Consider the following 23,269-nt stretch of genomic DNA (forward strand, 5'->3'; position numbering starts at 1 on the left):
ATAAATATTTTACTGCATCCTGATGTTACAGACTATACAAATAGATATAAATAAATTGAGAGAATGATTATATATCCCTAATGTTACATATTCAGCATTGATTTAAATAATAAGAATGCTAAAAAGAAGGACAAAAGGAAGAGCAGCCTCAAGCTAGAATGAACATCTTACTGCATATGCTGTACCATGAAGTCCCTATCGGTATACCTCAGTATTCCATTACTCAGTAGTAGGTATCTATGCAGGCCACCTGAACGGAACAAAAAAGCCCCAGTTGATTCGTTATTTTGTGGGCAGAAAAAGTTAAAACTATAACATTATATAAGCTTATACATAGACACTATGAAATAAAAATGGCAACATTTAATATTTAACATAATTCTTTTGTCTTGGAGGAATCGAGCTTCCCAGCAACAAAAGGAAACTGCAAATTAAGTTGAACACAGTTCTTTCTTTTTAGAGATGGTTAGGGTATTTCTATTGAGAAATGGAGAAGGTCTTGTTTCAACATGGTGTTTCACTGGGCAGCAGTGCAATATAGGCAGAATTACATTCAAAGACTCAAACAGACTTCAGCTTGACATAAGTAGATGATGTTTCTGTGTGAAATGAGTGTTGAACTTGACTGCTGACAAGTGCTGGGTGTATACTTGTAGAAAATTGATGAAATTCCATCAGGACAGAAGTCAAGCACACAAAGAGTGATGGTTCAAGCTATTTATGCCTTTCATCAAAAGTAATTAGGAACACAGACATAGGAGGAGGATTAACTTCTGGGGAGTGGCTTAAGCCTCAGGGGTGCAGACATCCAACTGTGCTTGTAGACTGTGAAGAACCATAGCCCATAGAGTCCTGCAGTCAGTGTAGGTGAGATGTTGGCCACCAGGGCTCCTGCTTATCTCTTGGAGCACCAGCTGGGCTTCCTTTCTACTTAGCCCTGCTCTTCAGGTGCTCAATAATTCTGAAGGTGGGGGGAAAGCTAATAGCAAAGGCACTTGCAGAATAAATGTGAATGACAAGAAGGTGTGCCAAAGGCAAATACTTCCTGATGGAATAGCCCTAGTGTTATAGTGCAGTCAGTAATGCATATGGGAAGAGAAGTACAGTAGCAATGCACAAGGCATCTGGGGTGTCTCGTATATCAAGGCATGTTAATCTGAAGGTCAAAACTTGATGTATTTAAAAGGGGGGATATTTTACCTCCTTGATCCTGATACTCTTGTGAGGAATGAGAAACTAGATGCTGCCCTTAACAAAACATGGAGTGGGTGGCAAAATAAGGAGAGTAAATAGAAAGAAGATACTGCTGCAGAGGGAAATAGAAAAGCTTATGGTTCTCTCCAGCTTTTTACAGTAGCAGCCCTACAAATCACTGTGTTGTAAATTATAAGAAGTAGTTAGAGAAGGCCAGTAGGAAACACCAGCCAAAGCGAAATCATCAGCTTCAAATGTGCCTGCCAAGATATAAGCGATACAATTCAGACATCCCAAAACGGAAAATACTCTTCAGTTGCTGCACTACACTGCAGCAAGGTAGGAAAAGATTAGAAGTAGAGATTTCTTTAATTCCAATGGACTTCTCTGGTACAGTCTAATATTATTATTCTTGGGAATGATCGGCTCAGAATCTTGTATCTCATAATCCTGTTTATGTTTAGCAAGTGATATTATGGATACTGAAGAGATTCAGAATAGTGCATGGGTTGTAAACTGCTGTCCTTACGAAAATGATGGCTTCTTTTAAACATGGCACTCTGAGCTTGTATGTTTATATTGCAACAGACAAGTGACTTTTAGAACTGAAATAGGGAAACTATAGTCTCTTCATCTTATCTTTGGTGGGTTCGTGCCGGATTCTGTGGTGCCAGTATCTTGGCCAACATTTTTCATACTACACATCTGCTGTTTTGATTCCTGTGTTTAAATAGATGAGATTAGAAGGGGGAGAAAACCCATTTTCTCTTCCCCCTCACCATTCTGCTTCAAAGCTTAGTTACTATGAAGACAAATCATATGTTTCCTTCCAGCAAAGGCTTCACTGACACACAGTACTTGGGTTTTTGGAAACTGGTACTGACTCAGTTTTCAGCTATGTCAAGATACAAGATCTAATTATTGCAAATTGCATTCAGACAGGCTGGGTGCAAGCTCCTCTGTAAATCTGTATTAAATCCATTGATTTTTATAGGCTTCGTTGTCTTAACTGACAGTGCTTGGGAATTAGAGCAGTGTAACTGAAATCAGAATCTGATCAAGTCTGAGCTCTTTAGATCTAGGAAACATTTTGCTTAGTATTTTAACTGCAGGAGATAACTTTTTGCCATAGTACAGTTTTCTGAGGGGCAGCAGAGGCTATCTATTGAGTCTCTGTATGCCCTAAAAACTTAAAGGCAAAACCTTATTATGTAATTCATTGTTCTATTAAATGCTATGGGTATGTTAACAGGACTGCTTGCATGGTGATGGGAGAAAGATCTCTTGTATCTCTTGTATAGTTCTTAATCTCAAGTGTAGACCAAGAATGATACTCGATCCTTGCTCCAAGTATTAAAAGCTTATGGCCAGCAAATTCCAACACCTCATCCTATGCACAAAGTCCATCAAAATAAAAGCTACCAATCCGGGGTCTGCTGAAATCTGCCACCTGAGGGGGATCACTGTTGAGAGTGGGAGAGTCAAAGATCACTTGTGATCTTACTGCCACGCAGATTCTGGTCCCTGGTGGAACTTGGTGAATTCCTGTCAGATTTTGATTTTATGATACTTTTTTTTAAGATCAAAAATAGTTCCCAAATTTTGCATGAACTTCCCCAGATTAAGGCTAAAGTTGATGCAAAACCTGAGAAAAGGTGGGAGAAAGAATATGAGAAGGGAAAACTTGTGCTTTTTCAATTAGAAAACAAGTGACTGTATTTACTTTGACAGGGGACATTAGAAAGAGATGGTTGTGGTGAATCCAAACCATATCGTAGTAGGAACAACTCTTCCCACTAATGCACACCCATGCCCCGCCTTCCAGACTTTGGTTCAAAGTATGTGTTTCAGCAGATGCCTCTGGGTCTCCACATGAGTCTTCGATAAGCTTCAGCCTGAGGATCACACAAATGGATTCATGTCACACAGTAGCCTTTAATGCTGCAAATACTTTAAAACCCAAGAGTGTAGGTTATTTGTAGTCACTCTCCTGACCCCCAAGCAAGCCCTGTATGACAGAAAGAATTCCCCATCTGGTTGGCAGATTCTATGGTAACACCTTGGTTAATGCAACCTCAAAACTGCTAGGCTGTTCTACCAGACATGAAGTGTGCTCAGGGATGTGGCCCTCTGTATCAGTTTATTCTGACACTGCTCATGATCCTTAGGTTTACCTCTGATTCAGTACCCAGCTCTGCATCAGCTGTTACCACACGCTCATCTCCATTCTTTGGTGAGCTTGTTTCAATTTCCAGTGTTTCCTCTGTGTTTTATCAACCCCTGGCTGGTGTTCTGACATGTCTTGTGTGCATTTATCCATGACGTAGCTCTGTGCGTGTGTACGCCTGTGTGTAACAAACTCAAGTGTTTCTCAGCAGCTGGGGTAGGGAGTTAAAGGAGAGCAGTTAGGGCAGCAAGCATTTCCTACATGCTCTTCCAAGTGACCTCAACTATCTTTCACATGCAGTTTACAGCAGCTGTAGTCTGAAGATTAGACCTTCTTTACTCTAGAGACTATAGATGATAGGACGTGTGATGAGGAGGACCCTTTTGCATAAGTGGTATAGATTACTGGGATATTTTGCTGTAATTGGAACATTTCTCCCTACAGCTTTTTGTGAATTCTGGTTTGCATTCAGAGATCGTTTCAAACATTTAAAGATGGTTATTTGCTTAACCCACAAGCTGGAAGTCTCAGTAGCAATCATGAAGCACTTGTTTTGATGTTTGCTTAGTTTTAAAGAATTTAAATGCACACTAAGATCTCTGTTGATCACAGGCTCCTGGTTGCCCAATGGAGTAAACTGCAGAGCTATGCAGAGTTGGCATTTTGAAGGTTGGAATCTGAATGTTGTAACTGGTACAGAACTGACAGTTCTGTGGTCTGAGTTGTGTTTTCAGCATTCCACACGAACGTATCTTCATGTGGATGGCTTGGTAAACTCATCCAGACTGAGCAGGTGTCTTTCCTACACCAGGCTCGGCCAGCTTCTCACTGGCAGCTGAAAAGCCACTCATTTCATGCCATTTACAGGACAACTTACATTGGTTTTTGTGACAATTAATTTTAACCCAAGTTTTGCCCCTAATTGGAGACCTCTGCCAATGTGCTTATGTTGAAAAAAAGAGATTGGTGATTCTAACTCAATTGGTCTCTTTTAGCACATGAATTGCAGCATAGCTTGTTGCTCTCCAACACAGTAGCCTGTGCTGCTCATTGTATCTCTGTGCTTCTCTCACTTGAGCTGGTGTCAACTGCACGGGAATTGAATGCTAAACTAGTGAAGCAGCCATCCTGTTTGCTCAGATGTTGGGCTAGAAATCAAAGGTAAGTTACAATTCTGCCCATCAGAACAGGACCTTCAGCCTTGCTCTCTGAAAAGCTGTCTTCTGCAGCCATTTAACTATCACACAGAGGTGCAGTGGGGATGGCATGACAATTACATACACAAACCTCATTTTAAACTTCTTACCAGTTTATTTTCATTAAGGAGAAACCTCACCACTGGGCTATGGGCTGTGTGTTGACAGGAATAGGCAGAGCAGCGCTGGCTGGAGATGGGCATCCTTGTACTACACTCATAGAAAATGCAGCCTAAGAAGCCCACTGTCTCTGGTTCAGCCTGTCCTCTCCTGCATGCTCTCTCTGTGCCTCCAGAGCATGCAGTGCACTCCTCAGCAGCTCCCACCCAAACAAGAGGGTCTAGCAACAAAGGATCTAACTGGGGAGCGAGTATCTGAGGTGAGTTTGGGGGTCTCAAAGCCGTGACCAGGATGTGGGCTGAGGCTGCCATCTGCAGCACTCTGGGTGAGCCAACAGGACCTTCCCTGGTGGGGGTCTGCATGGTCTGTGGAAAAGGTGCTGAGCCAGTGGGTGGTAACATGGTCAATGGCATTGCCCACATGTGCCAATTTAGGCTGTGTGTCACTTTCACTGGAACATTTGCAGTTTCCTTCCCCCTCCCCTTGTTTTCAGTCCAATCCCCCAGCTGGGGGAGGCTGAGAAATTAAAGATGAAAAAACTAAACAGAATGCCAGCAAGAAATAAAACCCAGTGCTCTGCCAGGGCTGCCTGCAGGAAAGCGGTGGCACTTGTCCAGAAGCAAAGATGAAAGTCTCAAAGCAAGGAGAAAGCTGAAAGAACCAGCTGGGGAGAAGCAAAGACGTGAACAGAAAACGCGAGTGTGACACTGAAGTAACGACCAAGCAGGTGAATGCTTGTCTTTAACACTTTTAAAGCATGTCTTAACGCATGATGTTGTTTGAAGTGTATTTAGAGGCAGCACATGTGTGCTAGCGAAGCTAACAGTTCATGGCAGGTGTCAGTGCAGAATGAAAAGATGAAACAGAACCAAGTATTGCACAACCTCTCAAAACCAAACCGAGCTGCCCCCCATCCCCATTGACACAACAAATATGCATGCAGTAGTTGACTACTGCTTTTGTTCCCCTCACCTGTAGTAACATTTTGATGTACAAGGAAAACTAACTGTTAGTACATAAAAGTTCTTTACTGCTCTATATTATGCTACTGGCGCACTAATATTCAGAAATGGTGGGTTGTTTCTTGGGGAAAGTATTTTTGTGAGTAGAACCACCATCAGCATCCTGGTTCTGGAAGACTAAGTTTGCTTTTGACTCAGTTCTTCGGCAATTTTAAAATCAATTCATGCTGTCCATTCCAGTTTCACATTGTTACTTTAAAGGGAAGAACTGCATGTTTGTAGAAAAACAAATGTTCTCATTGAAATGCTTGAATTAAAATTAGAGATTTTCCAAAGAACTGTCAGCCAAATCTGAAAAGCATTTCTGCGGGTTCCAGGATAACTTGTAGACAGTGATAACATGGATGTCTTCCAAAAATATGTTGAACTTATGCTGGTATTGCTTCATAATGTCAATACAGTTTAATTACTTGCTGCTTTCTGTGTCTGACACAGTACTTTTCCAAATAAGAGAACCCCAAGTGAGAGGAAGGTGTAAAAACCCTCCTGCTTCTGAACTGTGGTTTACCAAAACCTCTCTGGTTACACTCTGTGTGGTTACTACAGGTGACTGGTGTAACAGATCTAATAGATTCAGTGTCTGAAACCATTAATGCCAGCTGGGATGTCATATAGGTCTAAATAACACTAATCTCTCTAAGCTAAGCTGACAGTCCAAGTGCCATGGCCTTTTTAAAAACTATTTTTAAAGTCTTTCTGGGGAAGCAAGAAAAGCACACGAAGGTTACTTTCAGGCACATGCATGGAAGAGAACCCACTTGCTTTTGTCAGCTAATTTGGCTGGAGATGCTTCACAGCTCTCTGACTGTAAAATACCACAGTAATTATAAAAGCTGTGCTCAAGCATAATGTATCTGGAAGAAAAACTGTAATAAAATGGATGCTTCTTATAATACACAAAATAGCTCAAGACGTTACTTTAAGGGGTCACTGGGAGTTTTGAAATGAAGGAATTTTCCAAACTTCCTTCCTTGCTTTCCATTAAAAACATCTCCAAACTTCACTCCAGTAAGACCTCCAAAAGTCAGGTACACTGGATTAAGGATTACCTAAAGAGGCTATTAGTCACTTCTGGTTTCATACTACAAGGCTTTCAAACTTTTATGAATATGAGGCCAGTGATTGCTAGACCAGACTAGCGTATCTACAAATGAGCTTGTGAAAGTACACACATCTCTAAGGGTGGGGACGAAGGAATGCTGCATGTTCTAGCACATACTAAATTTGTGCTCAAAAAATGCTTCATGTTTTTGATAGGTTTACAAAACAGAATATTCACACCGTATTTGAGAGTTGCAGTTTGTGGAGTAAACAGAAGGCCATGTTTTAAAGGAACAAGGTTTAAGTAAGAAAAAACCCCTAATTTCTGTATTAAGGTATGAATAGTGTTTATTGCTTTAGAAAGGACGAAGCACATACGCTAAGAACATGCACCTGGATATTAAGATGCTGTCAAGACAACTAATTCCTTGTAAGGAGCATTAGTAAACAAAGGTTAGTCTCTTAGTTGCAGTGCCTGACATGCAGATCCTTCCACTGTATGCTTGCTGTTTTCTCCATACATTTGCTGTTCTGTTATTTCCTAAGCTGCTTACTCAACCTGTCCATGGTGGTCAGAATTTTTACTCTTCCAAGAAAAATTATTAACTTTGCAAATTGCATTTGACTTGATTGTGCTGTACAGGTCTTACACTTATTGAAAGCTTTGGCTTCACACTGTTAAACACACAGATGAGCTGGTTTAACATCATATATATGGCATCTAACAAAATGCAGTAAGAGCTTTTTTCATTTAAATGCTGAAATAAAAGCAAGCTGGCCAGCAGACAAAATGAGCCTGTTTGGATAGTTTTTACCCTCCATCAACATAAAAACTATTGCAACTGTTTGTATCCATTCTTTCTATGAACAAATTAATTTTCTTCTGCCTTCTCTGTGTGATGTTCCATTTGTTTCTACACATACAAAATAATTTACAGCCCTAACTTATGAGCAACAAAAGAAGTATGGAATATTTCATCTGCCAGTAAATCTGTCAAGTTCCTTTATATCAAACCATTTGCACTGCAAACATACTAAGTTTTCATCCAAGAACAAAACCTGGGATCACCAATTAAGGAACTGATCGTAGGAACTGCCAACAGCTATAGTGAAAGGGGAGTTAATTCTGACTTTTACCTGAAGTGAGGCACTAGGAATGAACTGTAGATAAAAGCTTTATTTTTTCTTTCCAGGGCAAAGAAGGTAAACTAAAAAATAATAATTCAATCCAGTGAGTAATTTCTGTGTAAGCAGCAGGAGCGGTTGATTCTTTACTAAAAGGGCTATACAAATAGTCATCAAAAAGGAGGAAACGCTCTTTGCTTTGTTTCACACTAATCACATTTGTAACTGCTTGTGGCCATTTTCCTGTGATAAATATGGATTATAGGTTACCAATAAAAACCAGGAACAGTGTTCTGAGCAACAAGAAGCTCCTTTCTTCAGAGAGAACAACTGCAAGAATCTTTTCACCTTTTTTCAAGTCTTGTGGCTGTTGATCTTCACGCTCCAACATCAGAGGCTGTAGTTGGGTATCTGTAGCAATAGAGTTTGCTGTCTGCACCTCCACTCAATAGCAGCTGACAAGGGAAAAAGAAAACTGTAATTAGTAGCAGAACTAAACAAAATACCTACACCCAAGTTGAGAACTTGTCTCCTTTCCTGCGAAGACAGAAATAATGAACTATTAATGCATGACTAAAACCCATATTCAAAGTGCAGAAGCAACTTTGTCTCTTACCCTCCTCCTAAAATTAGAAGCAAAGTTTTTGCAGGAAAATCTGTAAAGCTCTTACTAAGAACAGGAGCCACAAGAAGAAACTAGAACATTAATAAAATGCTTTTCTCATTTTATACATGTGTGTACCATGACAAATAGTGGAAGAGCTTGTTATATAGTTTCCCCTCTTCTATGTGCACTGCCATACCCCAGCTGTCAGTTTGTGCTGCTGCCTTAGTCTCCATGGCAGCAAACAGTACCTTGGAACTTGTATTTTCTCAGAAAGGTGTGGTACTCTTCTCATGTCTCTCCCTGTTTGTAATTCAGTGTAACTCCTATTTAATCCTACAGGTCTTAAACTCCCAGCCTCTTCCTTTATGCAGTAGCATGGGGAAGTGCTGCAGCATTATATGACAGTAACACCATTTATCAACCCACTATTAACCACAGCACAACTAAACCTTTCTGTTCCTTTCCATCTTTAAGCACAAAAGGCAAAACAGTTCACAACTGCTTGCAGCCCCCCTCCTAACCACTGAACAATTTGCTCCTCAGATTCTTACCCCTCCTTCTGCCCAGTCCACACAGAAAACCTTGTCTTCATGAGCAGCCAAATCGTAGAGAGGCGCTTTGCAACTGGTAAAAGAAAGACACGTATTTACAGTCACTCATTTGAAGTTACATGAGCAATAACAGAAAAGAAAATTGGTCCCTGGAAGAAATACTATCAAACAAATGGGGCCTAGCAGTTCTAAACACTTTCAGAGAGTACAGCTATCTGCCAACTGTGATGTTTTCTCTGCTTTCTTCAGGGCTGATCACATCAGTGTTAACCTCTCCTACATCCCCCAAAGAGAAAAGCAGCAACATTTTTACTTGCTTGCAAACTTGAGACTGAAATTTAATCAATCTGCTTGTCAGGAACAGTTTATTATATAGTTTCCTTCTTCCACATGTGGATGCTGTTCGACTGTGTGCATTTTCCAGAAAAGCCATTTATGTCTTCCAAATGCAAACTATCTCATTGCTAAGAAATTTGTAATGAAAGGTCTAAAAAGAGTATCAAGTGAAACTTCACACTGTTAGGCAAAAATACATTCTTCAGAGAATGTATTTTGTTCCTTAAAATAGAGGAATGGTTAGCAGACCATCTGCTGTTCCTAATCCTAGTAGCAATGTTATGATTGCTGCCTCCCTGTGTCAATCAATGCTACTGTTAATGCCAGGTAAGTCTCATACAGCCCTCTCAGATGTTAAGCCATGGATCCTTGGGTAAGCTACAAGCATTTTTGTTCCTTTTGACTCCTAAAACCTTTTCACAAGTGCCACAGAAGTTTCCAATGAATGTTTCAGGCTGCTTTTGCTATTTCATTACCTTAACTGACTCCCTAAGCCTGAATGCCATGTTTATTTTACCTCCTTGTGTCCCAGAGCTTCACAATGTTGTCCAGAGAACCAGAGATCAGCTGGTGCTCATGGGTAGGTGACCACTTCACAGATGTCACCCAGCCTGTGTGAGATGTCAGAGACAGCAGAACCAAGGAGCCATCTGAACAGAATGAAAGGGAAAAAAAGACATCAGTAGCTGCCAGCTGAAACCAGCACTTTCAAGATGAATCAAACTTCAGTTAGAAAAGCAGTCAGCAGCGTATTTGTGTTCAAGGTAAGTTTTTTCCCACCACTAATTTTAACTTCAGAAATCAAAGTGAGCCTTAGAGAAAGGAAACAAAACCAAAAGGCACACAAGTTCAGGGGAGGGGACAGAGACAACAAACTCAAGCAACTCTCAAAGTGTATTTTCTTGTCACTAAACTATCTTTCCAAAGATTTTTTTGGGGGAAAAAACAAACAACCAACAAAACATGCTTTTATTATCAATAGATAAGAAGATTACATTACATCTATAGAAGCTAAACAAGAAAACGTGTCTATGAAATGTATCTGGTCAGCTTAGTCATAAGTTACCTGCAGTCCTGCCAGACACGGCACCGCTACACTAGAACAAAGTGACTGTTTCAATTTAATGATGCTCCAACCAACTTAGGGGGGAAAAGGGAATCCTTAGCTGAGTTTTCTAAATTACCAGGTGAGATATCAAAACAAATCTTGCACCAGATTACATAAAATAGACGTTAACTTTGTATTCAACAAAAGCCCCCAAATGACTTGTTTCAAGCAGAGGGAGCAGGACAGTCTGTGAGATGTCTCCCAACAGGAAGAAGTTCTGATTTTGAAAACACACCTTTGAGAACATGCGTGTTTTAACTCACCTTTGCTGCGAGGATCCCATAGTCTGATGTGTCTGTCAGTGCTCCCAGATGCAAGGCGACGACACAGGGGTGAGTAGGAGACAGAATTAAACACTTTGTTTCCTGTCTGTCGGAAAAGAAAACAGTAACTCTAAGAGAGGAGCCACTGCTTGGCACAACTGTTCTCTTTGTGCCGGACTTCAGCTGAACCTGCAGATACATTATCATGATCTCACCAGGGTTGATTTGAGATCTCCAGTCTCAGCATCCCAGAGTTTAATGGTGTGGTCCCAAGAGGCACTGCAGATTTCTTCAGCATCTATCCACAGTACAGAGGAGACAGCTTCTGTGTGGCCTGAGAGCGTTGCCAGGGGAGTCTGGGATTAAAAGGTAAAAGATTAGACTGAATATCCTAAAAAAAAATCTATTCTTTCAACAGCAATATGTTTGATCAGCCTGAGACATAACACCAGAAGTTTTTAGTCACTCTTAACAAAGAGAGATTACTTCATATGGCCACACTAAAACAAAGTTCTGGACAAAACCTACCCTTGTTAGTCCCAACTGTTCAGTTTTCTGCTTCTTCCGTGGTATGTTAGCCGCTTCTTCCATTTCATCCTCTTCATCTGTCGGTACTGTGACAGAAGACAGTCAGACTTGATCTAGAGGTTTCTGAATTGCATTTCCATGTAATTAACTAAGTAAACCCCCATATTTACAGTACCTAACCTGTCTATGATGCATGAGTATTTTAACCTTACACCTCTGATCTGGTCACTGTTATCTCCATTTTGAGGAAGAGGAAAATGAATACAAATTAAGTGATGCTCTCCAAGTCACACAGTTTTAAAATGAAGTTGCAATGAATTTTTAAGGCCCCCTTTACTGCTGGAAAGTCCAACAGTCAGTCAGGTGTGATAATACAGGCTTTTCTTTTAGATACAATACCTACATATACATTCTGAAAGAGTATGACTTGGAACAGTGAAAGGAAGCATTCAGATAAAGGATTAGTCTCCATTTCTAGAAAAGACCTGGTCTTCTTACTGTCCTCCATGTTATGGTGACAATAATAAACAGGAAAATAACCCATAAACTTTTGATGTATAAGAAATCTATACTCAAACGTGCACATTTACAGGAATCCATTAAAAATAAATGAAAAATGACTATGCTCTGAATAAAATAAATATCAGCACACAGCTGATACCATGTCTAAAGCTGTGTTACCAACCCAACCAGGAGCTTGGTTTACCGATGTATAGCCTTACCAAAAAAAGTTCTAGCATGCTTTTAATATTACAAACTCGACCTTTCTTAAAGAAGGAAGTATTCGGATATCCATCTTTCAGGTTGTTTTAAGAGCCAAGAATCCCATCTTACACTTATCTTACCTGCAGACCAGATCTTTAACATTTTGTCCCAGGATCCACTGCAGAACTGTATGAAAGAAAACATTTATTAAAAGCTGACCCAGACAGACATTGTAAGCCATACAAAAGACACTTCCTGCTTCAAAAATTAACCAATGGACTATAGCAACTAAAGAACAGAACAGAGCTCCCCCCCAAAAACCCAAGCATTTGGTATTGATCAAATCATTCTTTTTTCCTCCTTTGCAGGAAAATACACACAAAAAGTCTTTATTTCCTTCAGCACCAAATGGTTTTCTTTTATTCTGTCTGATACTGACTCAAGCTGAGACCAATAATCCACCTCTGGCGTGCATGCTCTTAACCTGCTGAATGCCTTGATAAAGGGAAAGAACCTCTTCTATCATCTGCTTTTTCTGAGTACAGACTGAAAATGTTTTTTCCCACCAAAACGGCTGTGAAAACTTAGGCCAAATTTGAAAATACTTCATTATAACACAAAGTTCATGTGTGTTAAAAGGAATATTTACGTGAAAATAACCATTCAACTTCACTCAAAAGCAGCAGTATAATGGCTTGTACTATCTAAGTCACCTCAACTTTTTGTGGTATTAGAGGTTAAGCACATCACTGAAAAGATGGCCTGGCAGTGATATGGCACTCTTGATCTTCAGTAGCCACCATTTAGAACAAGACTAGAAACTTAGTGTGTCAGTCATAACAACATGACAAGTAGTACAAACATAACATGATGACTTTTGTCCCTATGAAGGGACAAAAAGATGGCTTTTGAGATACAAGCTGTTAACATCCCAGAAGACAAACATTTCTTTCCATGAGTCACTCACTTTAGTTCTTGTGCAATCAACAGCTATAGAGTCTACGCTCCCAGCATGTCCCCTGCAGCAGTGGAGGGCTTTCACTTTGTTTTTCTCCACGTTCCACTCCCACAGCAGCATGGTTTGGTCCATGGAAGCACTGAGTAATAGGCATGATAAACTATCTGAGGAAGACAAAAAGAGTCATGCTTGCACTGAACTCAGCTTTCCAAAGTCATTATAGTTTATATACAATTATTCTAGTCCAAGAAGAAACAGCAGATAGAAGCTCATGCATATCTCTGTTTACATCATGTTACCCTGCAAGTGCAATAAACATACATACCAATAGTTGCTGATGATGTCTGCAAGATGGACAGACAACTTATATGTTAAACTGTATTAGTGTTAGTATAAACTAACTTATTACTGTTAAAAGACTGTTTTACCTCATAAATTAATTTCTACCATCACTGACAGGCATAGAAATAATTGCAGCATTTACATGATTAAATATCCGTGGTTGAGGAATGCTGACATTTCTGCCTCAATAATCACACTATTACTACTCCCCTAATATATATACTGACCTTGCTTTACCCATGCCACATCCTTCACAACTTCTGTATGCCCAGCTATTGTCATGATGGATTTTCCTTCCAAAGACCAGATTCGAGCAGTCTTATCGTAGCAGCCAGTTAATATCCTACAGGATTTGAAATATTGTCTTTAAAACAATGTTTTTATGGAACAACAACCAAACAAACCCCAAACAAAAACCCCTCAACCAAAAACTTAAAAAATAATAGCATAATAACTGCTTAGGCTTAAAATCAGTTACGTAATTTGAAATAAAAGAGAGCTTGTTATTCCTGGTGTGTTACTAGAGGATATCAAACATTTTCAAACCATTACTTAATATATGAACATTGTCTAGTTAATTGGAAAATTAATGAGAAAATACAGTAGAAAAGGACAATTATTGTGGCTTGTTTGGGTTTTTTTTAAATAAAAGCTCTGCATAAAAGTACACTATTATACTTGTTGCTAATTAATGTCACATTTGAAATCAATGGTTTAAGCTAAAAAAAGAGCTAAGGAATGCATGCTGTCCTTTTAAGTGAAAGAACAATAAACAGAGTTTGTATTAACAATATCATGCTCAGACTCTATAGCTTTTTTCTACTCTCATTAAAGTCACTGTCAGCATAAAGCATTAAAACTGAACTGCTTACAAAAGCAAGCAGCTGACGGACTTGACAGGTTAAAACAACTGAAACAAACACAGAACAAACGGGGGGGGGGAGGATACTAAAAAGACAGAATATTTCTTTATTTGACACCACAGTGTTCTCTGCACACAACAGGAATAAGGAAGACAAAACTCAGAATGGGCTTAGTGCTGTACCATTCTTCAGCAGCTTGAATAGAACTGATCCAGTCATTGTGGAAGATGCACTCCTCTGGCTGAGGGGCCATGTATTTCTCCACATACTCTATTTCCACCACTTCTTCCTGGGCTCACAGAAAAAATATACTTATTTAGTATGGGTTTGGTGGTTTTTTTTTACTCAATAGCAGCAATAGTTAACTCTAACATGGTGAAAAAACACAAAGTTGTTGGGTAAAGATCTTGGTATCCGAATCCTTTGCTACATTAGTGGAATGAATAATGTCTAAACTATATTGTTTTCTGTATTTTTATCAAATCACTATTAATAGCAAGCTGGAAGCAAAAGCAAATAATACCTACCTAGTAAGGGTGACAGTGTAATACCTAAACCAGACTGAAGTAAACTGGCCAAGTCTGTTCTGTTGTCCAAAATGGAGAGAAAGTCAATATGACTTACTGTGGAGATATTTTCCATTTCCATGTGCGTGACCAGTGGCATTCGCAAGAACTGCCCATTGATAAGGAAGTCGAATTCCACATATTTGTGATCCGCTGAAACACATTAGGAAAAATCAGTGTTCAGGTGTCAGCACTCACCACACACCATTCAGAACAGCATCACTTTTTAAACCCTTTTTTCTGCAGCTAACCAAACCACAGCAGTGTTTCAGCTAGCTTGCATCTTTATAATTAGTAGCTATAGAGCACTGTATTTGAGGCAGCAACAGGTAAATCCTAAGAAATTTTGGTTCCTATTTCTCCCTCTGTAATGGCACAGTTGACAAAGGCCCCATATTTCAATAAAAGCATTGCTTTGTGCACTAGTTTTCCAGGTTGCTTGCAATTTCATTAGTTAAAAGCAACTAGCAGAAGTCCCAGCAGTTTGTGATACAGTTAGTCTACTTTGCCATGGAAAATGGGATTTCTTAACATTGCACAGGTGTCTTTTCCCCAAAAATCTTTCAACTCAGTCAGGTCCATGTCAGCTGGCATTGACAGAATGGGAGCTCTTCTCAAAGGCTTTCCTAACAACCAAATCTTTGGTTTTTTTCATTAGTTTTGCAGGGTTTGGAGAATTCTTCCATTCCTATCTGCTGGGGCAGCTTGGTCTGTGGTGCTGGGCAAACACACGTCCAGCTTTTCTCTTGGAACTGCGCACCATCACTCCTATCTAGAGTTCAAAGTGTGCCTTACTCCGGATAGCCAGAAGGGTAGAAGCAGCTGGGGCTGAGGGGCCTGCGGGTACCAGGGTGCTGCTTCTGACTCTGACACCACGTTTCCTTGGCCAGGCCTGCCCTGAGCAGGCTTGCTTGCAGCCCCATGCACTACAAAGGATCAAGCTCAGCCCGACTCACCTGGCGCAGAGGGCAAAGGGCAGCTTGAGGCAGAGCCGCAGCCTGTGCCCGCACCCGGGGCGTGCGGCCACAAACAGGGGCACTAAGTGGAACTTATAACCCCATTGCAGAGCAGGTCCTAAGCCAGTCCCAGTACTTACCGTTGCCGGCCGCCAGCAGCTTGTTGATGAGCTGGCTGAGGTCTGTGGTCTCGGAGGCCGCAGGCACCGAAAAAGGTACATCCTCCACCGCGTACCTGCGGGCACACAGCGCCGTTACCGCCTCTGCGTTACTCCCGCCCCATATCCACCGCACACCCCCAGGCCCAGGCGGGCTCCCGCTCACCTGCGGTTCTCGGTGCGAAACCGCGCCGTGAGCTGCGCCATGATGCTCCCGCTGCGGCCCACCACGTGCCGCGATTAGCCGCGCCCGCCCCCGGGGCACCGCCTCCCGCCCGCCGGCCCGCAGCGCTCCGGCTCCGCCGAGGTTCTTTGCCCCGGGACAGCGGGCCCGGCCCCGCTCAGCCGCTAGTGCTGCCGCCGCCTCCGGCCGTGGGCACAGCGGGAGCACGGCGGCGGGTGGTGGCGGAGGCTACAGCACCCAGCATGCCTCGCGCGGCCTCTTCCCGGCACCCCCTCATGTCTCACGCCTCGAGAGTGCGCGTGCGCGGAGAGGCGGTGCACAGCGCATGCCGGTGACTGCCGGAGCCGAGCTGAGGTTGAGGATAGCCTCTCTGAGCGCTCCGCTGCTCCCCGCGGAGTCAGCGGCTGCAGGACCGGCCGGGCTTCGACAGCGCTCTCCCCTTGAGGCGGCGGCGGCGGCGGCGGCGGCGGTGGCGGTGGCGGTGGGTGGGGGGACTGTGGCCGCTGTGGGAGGAATGGGGCTGTTGGTGTGGGGCCCCCTGGCTCCCCTCAGGAGGAGGCTGAGGGGCGCTTTCCCTGAGGCACTCGCAGGCCCTTGCGCCGCTGCAGCGGGGGTTCCCTAGGGCGCTGTGCGGGGCAGCGCAGTCCAGCCCAGCCCGTCCTACCGGCTTTGTGGCGGTGAGCAGTTACCTGCGGTGCTGCTGGAGCCGGGAGTGTGAGCGTTCGCTGCTGCTGGTGTCGCCTAGGTGTAGGCTGTGTTTCTTTGCATGTGGAGTAGCGCATCTGGACTTTAAAAGAAGCTGTAAGGGAAGTATGTCTTTGGAGAGAAGGCTGCTTCTGGGAGCACCTGCTGTGTGCGTGGTTTATATGCGGATTTCCTCTGCTTTTTTGACATATGCTTGTGGCCTCGCAGGGAACAGTAGAGCTTTCCCTGCGTGGTGGCTCCGGTTGGGGCAGCTTATTAGAGCATGCAGGTGTTTTGTGGGACTCTGAAATCTCATCTGTTTCTTAAGTGTAATTAAAAGGTCTGACGTGGTCAGCATGATTGACACAGCTGCGTTTTCCCGGTATTTGTGTTAACTGCACAAAAACAACTGGAGAAACCTTTTAGGCAGGAGTCCCAGACCTTCTGTGCATTCTTAACCCTATCTGCCTGCTCTTCCATGACAGGGAGAAGCTAAGTCTCAAACCTGGTACAAGTTAATATAAAGCTAAGTGTAACTCGTTTACTTGAGGGTATTGTTATGCCCTGATTTCCTTCTTGTTATGTTTTACTATAATCCATGCCCTTCATAATGATGGTAGAGATACATCATCAGAGATAGTTTTTTCAGAGAGTATTTAGTTGTTGTAAGCAATGCAGTCATTTTAAATCATTGCGTAAAACCTCTAGGCATTTAATGGAAATCCCAAAAAAGATTGTTGGTGAGGCATTATACTGTACATATTTCCTGTCAAAAAATATAAAACTGGAATGGTCAATATTGCTGTCAGAACTGCTGAAAACATGAGCTTGCACTGTCAAGCTCTGATTTCCTTTTGGCTTTAATTGGTATGCATGGAAGATGTGAAGCTTGAAAACTGTTAAGAGAATTGCCTCCTTCCTCCTCGGGCAGGTATTCCTAGGTAGGATGCACTTATCGTAACAGACTTACCTGGTTTCTGCAGTTTAGGTTTCTTATTATTGACATCTTCCAATGTTGACTCAATGTTAAAATAATTAGTTCTGTGATTTCAAAAGGCTGCACTTCCCTGTAGGATCTGAATGCATGTTGACTTTACAGTGAGGCCTCATAACCGAGGGAAGGTAGAAGCAGGCCTTCATAGAAGGCCTTATAATTATGTTAGTCAAAACTGGTGTATTTTTAGGGACCACTGCTTGTAGTTCGTAGGGATAGGCATTACATAGAATAAAGGATTGGAGGCAAGAAAATAGAGATCAAATACTTTGCCTTAAGGCTGAGCAGAGGTGTGACTGGTCAATGACAGGATTTTAAAGTAATGTCAGCTTGACTTTTCTGTTAGTGTCTTTTAAAGTTTGTGAATTGGTATGACGGCTTCTGCATTACAGAGGAGATTGCAACTGTTATGAGACAAGCTCTCCTCAGAGCGAGAAATCCTGCTCTTGCTAACAGTTCCTGATGTTAACACAAGTTGTGTCTATGGATACCAGTCAGTGAAGACCTAGTATATGCAAGAGCTGCCCCTGGCTCTGACAGCTGTGTTATCATGCCAGTTCTTGATGGCTAAATAAATGGAGATCTTGCTGCCTCCTGTGTTTTGCTAAATAATCTTGAACTATCAGGCAATTTGTCTGTGGAACTGAACCACAGATGGTAATTGTAAGCTAGATTGCAGTACATGTTTGCTGTCTTGAAGATCCCACATAAAATGCTCATGATGGTTAATTCCATTTGCCTGTACTTGCTGTTTCTGTGGTTGCTTAATCTCTTTGTAGAGTTGAACCAAGGATAGCAATAGCCATAGTTTTCCCTTTATTTTGAGCAGAGTGCTTCCCAAAGGGAGGCAGAGCAAATGAAGTGGTGCTATAGCATTAAAATGTGCTAACTGGGGTGGAAACTGCCTTGCAGTGGTAGACTTCATGGAAGGCAGCCTGTAGCGAGGTTTGGGTTAAGGCTAAAGCTGAGGCATAGAGAGCTGTCTGTTTGATGTGTGCACTGAGGATACAGCTATGTTCTACACTAATATTAAGCTCCCATATTTCCCTTCAGCCCATTGTTAAATGTGGGATATGATGGTGTTACACTGGAAATCTTTGTAGCACTTATGTAAAGAGTATATGAAAAGAAGAGCTACTTGTATGTATGTTGTTGACTCATTCATGACAAAATATCCACACTTATGTATACAGAATTTAACTGTCTTGTTTGGGGAATCTGTTAGCAATATTTATACAGTTATTTAATTAATTACCTATGTATTTACTTTTAACTGTCTGTAAAAGTGTATTTCTTCAGGACAAAAATATCTTTTTGCTTGGGGTTGCACAGCGCTTAAGTTAATGAAACCTGGATAGTTGAACCATGGAGTTCATTGTGCAGGGTGATGTATGTGCCTGGTTAGAGCAGTGATCAGACAACATCACAAGCAAAAAAGTATCACAGGAATTTGTCTGCTTGTGAGAGGAAGATGGATAAATATCACTGTATATTTGCCCTACTGCTGTAATCTTTCCCCTGAGCTTTATTATTAACCAGTGTTAGATACAGGACATTGGGGTGTTGGTCTGACCCAGTAGAGCCATCCTTGTGTTCTGTAGCCAGATTCCAGCATGCTTAAGGGTACATGCCATTGGTATCTCTGGAACAAACCTCTTCAGTTTATCTTGGAGAGCTAAATGTGCTGCTTTGGCAAAAATGATATATCTTCTTGAAATCTTTTGACTGAGGGAAAATGGTTGGGTGATGATGAAATCTAGCTTTCTGCCCTTTTTTGTATGCTGCTAACATGTTTCAGACACTTTAACTGAAACAGCTCAGAATTGTTCTCAGATCGAAAGCTTTTTGATTGGTGAGCATGAGGTAACTTCATTTGGAACTTGGTTTTGGAGTGTCATCACTTGAAAAGTGAATGGAAAAATAAATCTGCTTTAGATTAAAGTATTTAGTGCATTGAGCATATGAGCAGCTTAATTTCTCAGTGTTGTTTGTATCAGCAGGATGCTTTATTCAGCTTCAAAAGCCAAGGAGATGTAGATTAACTTTGCCTGTGGTCCTTTGTATCTTTTCAAAGCAAGATAAATTTGTCCTTCAAGGGTTGTAGCTCTTTTCAAGTGACTTTCTAGCTTTTTGCATTCACCTTACTAAAGTTGTAAACAGTTAAAATATCACAGCCAAGAAGGTCCATTTCAGGACCCCTTCTATGTGATGCAGTGAAGAAGATAAAGCTGGTAGGAGTCACATGCTAATATAATGCTGCCTGTCTTTAAAATAACTACTGAAGGGAAAAATCCTGAACACCTTTTCTCCCTCCCTCACCCTAAACTGTAGGAATTAAATTTCTTTATCCAGTTTGGCATATCATGCAGGCAGTCTAGTATATATGTACTGTAGTAACATAGGGGCCATGTTAATTTGTCATTTTTGTCTCACTGCTTGTGAATATGTGGGTTTGGTCACCCTTTAAAAGGTGTACTGTCTGGGTGTCCTGTGGAAGTAGCAATTTGCTGTCCAAAATTCTCTGCTTGATGGTTTATAGTGGGCAGCTGAGGTCCTTGAAGTAGTGCCTTTTTGTGTTTCATCACATGATTAATGCCAAATTTTATTTAGTGTATCTGGCTTTTTTTCCTGCCAGCTTATTGCTGTAGACTAACAACTGTAATTTCAATTAGATGTTGTTTTATAACCCTTTAAAACAAAGTTAATCTATTTCAGGATGGCTGCATGATAGATTTGGGTAACACAAATCCTGTCTGTTGATTATGGAAGTAGACGAGTAATATTTTTGTAAAGCAGTGCTGGCATATATTTAAATATTGAGTGTTCTCTAGATGCCTATGGTTGTTGAGTGCTTGTGGACATATTTAGGTTAAATCATGAATGTGTATGTGTGTTTTATATCTGTGTGTGCAAAGACAAGTCTAGCAAATTCTTATACAAGAGGCTAAACTATACTCCTAGAGCAACACACTGAAATTTTTCTGCAGTGAGTAATAAAGTGATAAACAGGCAGGGATTTCTTGAGGGCTTTGCCTTTAGCTTGCAACAGTGTTAGAACTTGTAAGACTAAATTTGTAAGACAAAAGAAAATCCTGCAGCAATGTCTTGGTTGAGGCTAAAGTACAGAAGGCTGAAATAAACTTTCGTAACTTTTTCAGGTCACCTTGTAATGGAAGAAAATGGAGCTGACCATGACATTGCTATGGAAGGATCTAATGATTTGTTCATAGCCAACTATAATGGTACAAGAGAGTCAGAAACAAAGGATCAGGATTTTCAGGTGAGGTATGAATGTCCTGTGTTTGTAGATGCTTTCTTTATGTCCTCTCTAATGAATCTGCAGTATGTTATTTCATCAAAGTGGTTTTTTCCCTGCCTTTATAGTACTATACTGTGTCTTCTAAAAAAGTGCAAAAGTTCCTTCCCTTGGGTTCTTGTGCCATTTGGTTTTGAACTGATGAATATCCAGATGTTGCATGTAACCACAACTTTTAGTAATTGTATTAATAGAACCTGTTATGGTGCTGAAGAAATATGTTTTATTGTGTTAGAAAAATCCTTTAATAAAAGAATACTTCATGACATGCCTTGGAATAAGGGGGTTCAGAATGTTGTTTTTCATTTCCAAAGCTTCCTGCTGTAGACTAACCATAGTAATTTCATGTCATTATATGTTGGTTTATAACCCTTTAAAACAGATATAATTTACTTCAAGATGGCTGCCTGACAGATTTGGGTAATGAGTTGAAAATTGGGTCAAATTGCTTAGTGACCAAATGTGGCAAATAATCCAGACACAGAATGTTTGTGTTGGTATTGGGGGAAGGGGAGTGTTTAATGTATTTATTATCAAATATCACCAGATACTTCTAGGCAGAGAGATTTCTGTGCATAAATGTTCTGCATTACTTCAGCTAAGACAAAATATGATTCAGGTAGTGATTCAGTAGCACGCTTATGGTCTCTTCACAGTTAATATTCAAGGATCACCTGCTACAAGCTCAGGAATGTTGCATCCCAACTAGAAGGAAGTGCAGCAGGAAGGCCAGGAAACCTCCTTGGATGGATAAGGAGCTGCTGAGGAAAATTCACAGGAAAAAAGAGGCTTATAAAAGGTGGAAGCAAGGACAGGCGGCCTGGGATGAATACAGGGATGTTGTCCAGGAAGCTAGGGACCAGGTTGGGAAAGCTAAGGTCCAGTTAGAATTAAACTTGGCTACGGATGTTAAGGATAAAAGGAAGGGATTCTGTAGGTATGTAGTGGATAAAAAACAGTAGGGACAACGCAGATCTCCTCCAGAAGCTTTTGGGAGAACTGGCTACCCTGGATTTGGAGAAGGCTGAGGTTCTGAATAACTTCTTTGCCTCGGTCTTCACTGGCAAAGGCTCTAACCGCACCACCCAAAGTCTTGGAAGGTAGACACAGGGACTGTGAGAATTAAGACCTTGGGCCCACTGTAGGAGTGGATCTGGTTCGAGATCTTCTTAAAAACCTGAATGTGCACAAGTCCATGGGACCTGATGAAATCCATCCCTGGGTCCTGTCCCACACTACATCATTGTCTTTAAATTGGAGAAACATCAGTTTGATAGGTGGAGCACTTGGTGGATAAAGAACTGGCTAGATGGCCGCACTCAAAGAGTAGTGGTCAATAGCTCAATGTCCGGCTGGAGACCAGTAACGAGTGGTGTCCCTCAGGGATTGGTGTTGGGATCGGTCTTGTTCAACATCTTTGTCAGTGACATGGATAGTGGGATTGAGTGTGCCTTCAGCAAGTTTGCTGATGACACCAAGCTGTGTGGTTCTGTTGATACGCTGGAGGGAAGGAATGCCATTCAGAGGGACCTTGACACACTTGTGAGGTGGGCTGGTGCCAACCTCATGAAGTTTAACCATGCCAAGTGCAAGGTCCTACACCTGGGTTGGAGCAATCCCAGACACAGCTACAGGTTGGGCAAAAAGGGAATTCAGAGCAGCCCTGAGGAGAAGGACTTGGGGGTGTTGGTTGATGAGAAAATTAACATGAGCCGGCTTCAGTGTGTGCTTGCAGCCCTGAAAGCCAACTGTATCCTGGGCTGCATCAAAAGGAGCGTGACCAGCAGGTCAAAGGAGGTGATCCTGCCCCTCTACTCTGCTCTCGTGAGACCCCACTTGGAGTATTGTGTGCAGTTCTGATGTCCTCAACATAAAAAGGACATGGAACTGTTAGAACAAGTCCAGAGGAGGGCCACAAGGATGATCAGGGGACTGGGGCACCTCCTGTATGAAGACAGGCTGAGAAAGTTGTGGCTGTTTAGCCTGGAGAAGAGAAGGCTGGGGAGGGACTGTTCATTAGGGACTGTAGTGATAGGACAAGGAATACCGGGTTCAAACTTAAACAGGGGAGGTTTAGATTGGATATAAGGAAGAAATTCTTTACTGTTAGGGTGGTGAGGTACTGGAATGGGTTGCCCAAGGAAGTTGTGAATACTCCATCCCTGGCAGTGTTCAAGACCAGGTTGGATGAAACCTTGCGTGGCATGCTTCAGTGTGAGGTGTCCCTGCCCATGGCAGGGGGGTTGGAACTCGATGATCTTGAGGTTCTTTCCAACCCTAACTAT

At 41.8% G+C, this 23,269-nt stretch overlaps 2 protein-coding genes across 10 annotated transcripts in view; one reads left to right on the plus strand and one right to left on the minus strand.

Moving 5' to 3' along the window:
* Positions 1 to 702: 702 nt before the first annotated feature.
* WDR12 (WD repeat domain 12) lies at positions 703 to 16,237 on the minus strand. Of its 2 annotated transcripts, XM_005144645.3 has the most exons (14): positions 15,973 to 16,237; positions 15,789 to 15,883; positions 14,751 to 14,845; positions 14,309 to 14,415; positions 13,491 to 13,606; positions 12,931 to 13,085; positions 12,104 to 12,149; positions 11,259 to 11,344; positions 10,946 to 11,086; positions 10,731 to 10,836; positions 9,877 to 10,009; positions 9,024 to 9,096; positions 8,214 to 8,320; positions 703 to 3,089 (listed from the first exon to the last, which is right to left on the minus strand). In XM_005144645.3, the coding sequence occupies exons 1-13, from the start codon at positions 16,011 to 16,013 to the stop codon at positions 8,243 to 8,245; spliced, it is 1,272 nt and encodes a 423-aa protein (XP_005144702.2). In that variant the 5' UTR covers positions 16,014 to 16,237; the 3' UTR covers positions 703 to 3,089; positions 8,214 to 8,242. The 2 variants fall into 2 exon arrangements, with proteins under 2 accessions (XP_005144702.2, XP_030900970.2); XM_031045110.2 differs by lacking the exon at positions 703 to 3,089 and having other exon boundaries at positions 7,071 to 8,320.
* Positions 16,238 to 16,746: 509 nt separating this feature from the next.
* Positions 16,747 to 23,269, plus strand: part of CARF (calcium responsive transcription factor) — a 40,522-nt gene continuing 33,999 nt past the window's right edge. For 6 of the 8 annotated variants that reach the window (XM_031045114.2, XM_034065360.1, XM_034065361.1 and 3 more), the window contains exons 1-2: positions 16,753 to 16,791; positions 20,827 to 20,948. In XM_031045114.2, the coding sequence (XP_030900974.2) occupies positions 20,838 to 20,948 (111 nt within the window). In that variant the 5' untranslated portion in view covers positions 16,753 to 16,791; positions 20,827 to 20,837. Of the gene's footprint in view, positions 16,792 to 20,826; positions 20,954 to 23,269 lie in introns of those variants that run through there. The other 2 variants (XM_031045121.2, XM_031045122.2) reach the window with 2 other exon arrangements.

This window comes from Melopsittacus undulatus, chromosome 8, assembly GCF_012275295.1.
Source record: "Melopsittacus undulatus isolate bMelUnd1 chromosome 8, bMelUnd1.mat.Z, whole genome shotgun sequence".
Lineage (NCBI taxonomy): Eukaryota > Metazoa > Chordata > Aves > Psittaciformes > Psittaculidae > Melopsittacus > Melopsittacus undulatus.

Excerpts from the sequence above, each read along its gene's own strand:
- WDR12 (XM_005144645.3), bottom strand. The coding sequence starts at position 16,013 with ATGGCGCAGCTCACGGCGCGGTTTCGCACCGAGAACCGCAG. Across the intron at positions 13,086-13,490 it reads TGTGGCATGGGTAAAGCAAG|ATAGTTTATCATGCCTATTA; the intron begins GTCAGTATATAT and ends TGTCTTCCTCAG. Across the intron at positions 12,150-12,930 it reads TTGATTGCACAAGAACTAAA|TTCTGCAGTGGATCCTGGGA; the intron begins GTGAGTGACTCA and ends TCTTTCATACAG.